Source organism: Branchiostoma floridae, chromosome 5 (genome assembly GCF_000003815.2).
Source record: "Branchiostoma floridae strain S238N-H82 chromosome 5, Bfl_VNyyK, whole genome shotgun sequence".
Taxonomy (NCBI): domain Eukaryota; kingdom Metazoa; phylum Chordata; class Leptocardii; order Amphioxiformes; family Branchiostomatidae; genus Branchiostoma; species Branchiostoma floridae.
In genome coordinates, this window is record NC_049983.1 from 16,309,138 (window position 1) to 16,313,037 (window position 3,900).

The 3,900-nt window shown below is 42.1% G+C and overlaps 1 protein-coding gene across 1 annotated transcript; it reads left to right on the top strand.

Moving 5' to 3' along the window:
• Positions 1 to 556: 556 nt before the first annotated feature.
• LOC118416573 (ZP domain-containing protein-like) lies at positions 557 to 3,267 on the top strand. The gene is made up of 3 exons (XM_035821729.1): positions 557 to 809; positions 1,200 to 1,337; positions 1,631 to 3,267. The coding sequence occupies exons 1-3, from the start codon at positions 629 to 631 to the stop codon at positions 1,699 to 1,701; spliced, it is 390 nt and encodes a 129-aa protein (XP_035677622.1). The 5' UTR covers positions 557 to 628; the 3' UTR covers positions 1,702 to 3,267.
• The last annotated feature ends 633 nt before the right edge of the window (positions 3,268 to 3,900 follow it).

The following is a 3,900-nucleotide window of genomic DNA, read 5'->3' on the forward strand; positions in this document are numbered from 1 at the left end:
AGTAGTTGAAAGGACCAACTGTTTACCCCATATGTTCTCAACTCAATTACTTGGGTAAAGAGTCAGTGTCATTGTATACTTAGTAATAGGCCAGTTAAATTTATGATAATTTCTATCCTGTAGGTGTGACGTCGACACCACGCTTCAGCTAGACACAGAACGGTCTACTGACATGGCCTCATACTACTCCATCCAATCTTTCACCTTCCCCAACATTGTTGATCCCAGTCTGGTAAAATGGGCTAAGCCATTTATCCGGTGGTGGGCAGCTAAGTTAAAGTTAAAGTTGCCCGTGCATCTGGCAGATGCTTAGGGGTGGCGCCCATCTGCATTTCGAGTAGCCCTTGGGCCACACATGTGCAAGCCACTACAGCAGGGGGCTGGTCCGCTGGTTGTGATGTGTGTTTAACTCCCATACTCATTCTCATTAGTGCTGAGTGCTAAGCAGAGAAAGCAGCATGTACCATTTTTAAGTCTTTGGTATAACTCGGCCGGGGATCGAACCTAATCGGTAGTCAAGAATATTGACTACTACATGGTGCTTGGGTGCCTTCAATCCTCATGGTGGTGGGCTTGTTTCATACAGATATTATTCTTTCCTCCACGGCAGATCTACATCCATTGCACCATGGTGGTCTGCTTCAAAAACGACACAGACTCACGATGCAGTCAGGGATGCATCCCCGCAACGCGGCGCAGGCGCGCTGTGTCCGACATGAGCGAGGCCCGAGTCCGACGCGCGAGCGAAAATGACCACATCACGACCCTCAGCCAGGGACCCTTCAAAGTTGAGAATGCACAAAAAGAAGGTAACTTTAATTTAGAATTTGTATATCAGGAAGGTGCCTAATATATAAAGTTTACTCAAATGGATGGGTGTTCTAACATTGGGCGGTGCGGCAGCAGCTGGTCATAGTTACACTGAACGACCTGTAGCGCCTAACCTAATAGCACATCTCACTGTAAGGGCTGTAAAGCTAAAGCTATCTAGTGAGAATGCACTCTACGATAGTAAGTACGAAAGTAAGAATATTTGAACACATCAATCCTTGGTTGATAACTTTGATACTTAAAGGCATGAGTACTACTATTTTTTTTTTGTTCTTGTCGGAGCTGGCACTCTGAGTAGCATGTGCAGAGACCGCGCACTAGTGAAAACAGTGAAGTAGACAGTATGAACGGTATCTGTGTTTCCACAGCCTCTACCCTCCCCACTGCCGGCATCGCTGTGGGCACAGCTGCGGGGATAGCCGGAGTCCTCCTGCTAGTTGTGGCTGCCTTCCTGGTGAGAAAGAGACGCAGTCGTCATGCCAAGGAGCAGGCCGAGGATCGTGTCGGTCAGTGAGAGGTTAACACCCTGTGCAGAATCTGCTTTCAGATGATTTTTGTCCAAAGAATCCTTGTTCATTCAGCATGACAGTAGAAAAGCTAGCTATATGTGTAGCTTTTAATTCCAACAGTTGATGTTGATTATCCACATGGCAATTAATTTAGAAGTGAGATCAGACCGCCAATCAAACACTATAATCTAACTACCCCGTACTAACAGTGGCAATATGATAATGAGCATTTGGTCCTTCCCCCTATTTTGCGTATTTGCCTAATGAATGTTATAATGTTTTTTTTTCAGGCTTTGACAACTATTCGTTTGAGCTTTGGGGGAAGGACAAGGCTGCCAACGTCACCCCTAAACCAGAGTAGTCGTCTCTGGAGTGAACATTGAAATGTCAGGATGAGCAATTTCTTCGGACCAAATGTCGCGCCCACTCCCTTTTCAGTTCCTCTCTTTCTCTATCTAAGTCTCTCTCCCTTAATTTTTCAATCTCTCTCTCAATCTACTTCTCAATCTATCCCTTTCTCAATCTCTCCCTTTCTTAATCTTTCTTCCCTTTCTCATTCGCTCTTTAATACTCTTATTCTTAATCTCTCTCGCGTGTAGATATAGACACACACGTGCATACTCTCCTCACTTGTTCTTCCTTCTCATCCATACCCATGTCTCTTTCTTAATGTTCTTCCTTTGCAATCTTCTGAAGCTATTTTTAATTCTTACGCTCTCTTGAGTGCTATCATTTACAAATTTACATAGATGATCATGTTATAATTATAAATAGATTAGAAAAGCTGACAACAGTTAGAAGCCCACTCAAATTTTGTTTGCATGTAAAGACTAACTTGACAAAATCCCATAGCGGACAGCACACAAGGTTAATGCCATACACTGAGAAAAGTTCAAATTTTAAAACTAATCAGATTTTAAAACAAAGCAAAAAAATAAACCCAGATCTTAGTTGCATTTAAAGACTAAATTGACAAAATCATACAGCAGACAGCACAGAAAGTGTTACCTTTTGCATAGGGCAAAGTTCATATTTTTCAAAGGACTAAACAAAAAAAGACTGATATGTGTGTAGTTGTGATACGGCATCTTAACATGTTCATGATGAACGCCTTACAAAGGTGCAAATGGTCCTTGGATAGAAGGTGGAAAACTGTTGTCAGCTAAACAAAAAAAATGCCGGTGAAAGGAGCTACATATATATAAATGGACTACCACTTCTGCACCCACCGTGTGTCAACGTGTTTTAATCTGTAAGAGACAAAACCTTAAGAGTTCTGTGGATAACATTTTGAAAGGCTTATCAAACAACTGTGATCAACATGGTGGTCGTCATATCCGATATGATTTTACAACCGCTACAGTCAAAAGCATTAAGATCAAAATGGAGATGATGAGATCAAAGATGGTCTTGAAAGGAGTGAGGCTGGTTGTCAAACATTGTGGAATAATCAGTATCTTTAACATGTATGCAGATTGCTAGCAGGTCTATATAGTATGCCATCTTATTCTGTTTAACCACATTTCTGATCTGATACTCTACATAGTGGACTATTGTTACTTAATGTCTGTCTAGACTGGCAAACAGTAGTAGTAGTAATATACTAGATATAATTTTCGTCTTCCAATGGCTTTTTGACTAGATATTGCTTATACTGAGGTTATCAGGTCAGCATTGTTAGCTTACATTAAGACACCATTGCATTAGAAATATGATAAATGCATTAGTGAGGTGTAAGTGTGGCTTTACTGTATGGTGGGAATCAGCTTACTTATAACCAACAATATGCATGATGTTGTGTTTCTAATCTACAGTCTGAGGTGCTGCAGAATATTGTCTTAGGTATTGAGAAATCCCTTATATACATAAACTAGAGCAACCTTCATTAACTAAACCAGATGTGATATCTTGCATTACTCAAAACTTAAAGGACAGCATCAGAAAATTTTCAATTCGTTATTTTCCAGTAGTTTACTCATTAAAAAGTTGATGTACGTCAATTTTTACATTGATCCGCCTAATATGACCCTGTAGACACGTTTGAACTTCGCGCTCTCCTCCTTTCCCCGCCGCGCTGGCCGATGACGTAATGGCCGCGTTCTGAGAGTCTGACGTCACAGATCCAAAACTTCTAGCCAGCCATTTTGCTCGGTGAACCTCGGTCCTCTCAGCGGTAAATAATCACTCCGCCATTCTGGAGTTCAGTCCGTAGTTGTTGACAATTACTTTCGTGGACCTGTAAGTCGCATTGTGACCTGTCTACGAAGCCATAGTCCCCGGGAGACTAAACATGAATGAGCTTGCCTGCGAGTAAACCGTGCGGCGACGGGACGAAATCAAAACAATGGCGGTGGGGAAGGTTCACGCACCGTGCCATTCTGGACTGTTACAAGAGCGAGTTTGGGTCAATCCTTACCTTCTCCTTTCCGGACAGCACAGCGATAATTACACGTAAGCTTCCACGAATTTTGGTTGAATTCACAGTTGTCCAACTGGCAGTGACATAAAAAATAAAAAGAAACATTTTCCTCTGACAACATCGGACGATCCCCTTTTCGCG

Coding starts and splice junctions, on each gene's coding strand:
- LOC118416573 (XM_035821729.1), top strand. CDS start 629: ATGGTGGTCTGCTTCAAAAACGACACAGACTCACGATGCAGTCAGGGA. Junction 810..1,199: donor TGAGAATGCACAAAAAGAAG/GTAACTTTAATT, acceptor GTGTTTCCACAG/CCTCTACCCTCCCCACTGCC. Junction 1,338..1,630: donor GCAGGCCGAGGATCGTGTCG/GTCAGTGAGAGG, acceptor TTTTTTTTTCAG/GCTTTGACAACTATTCGTTT.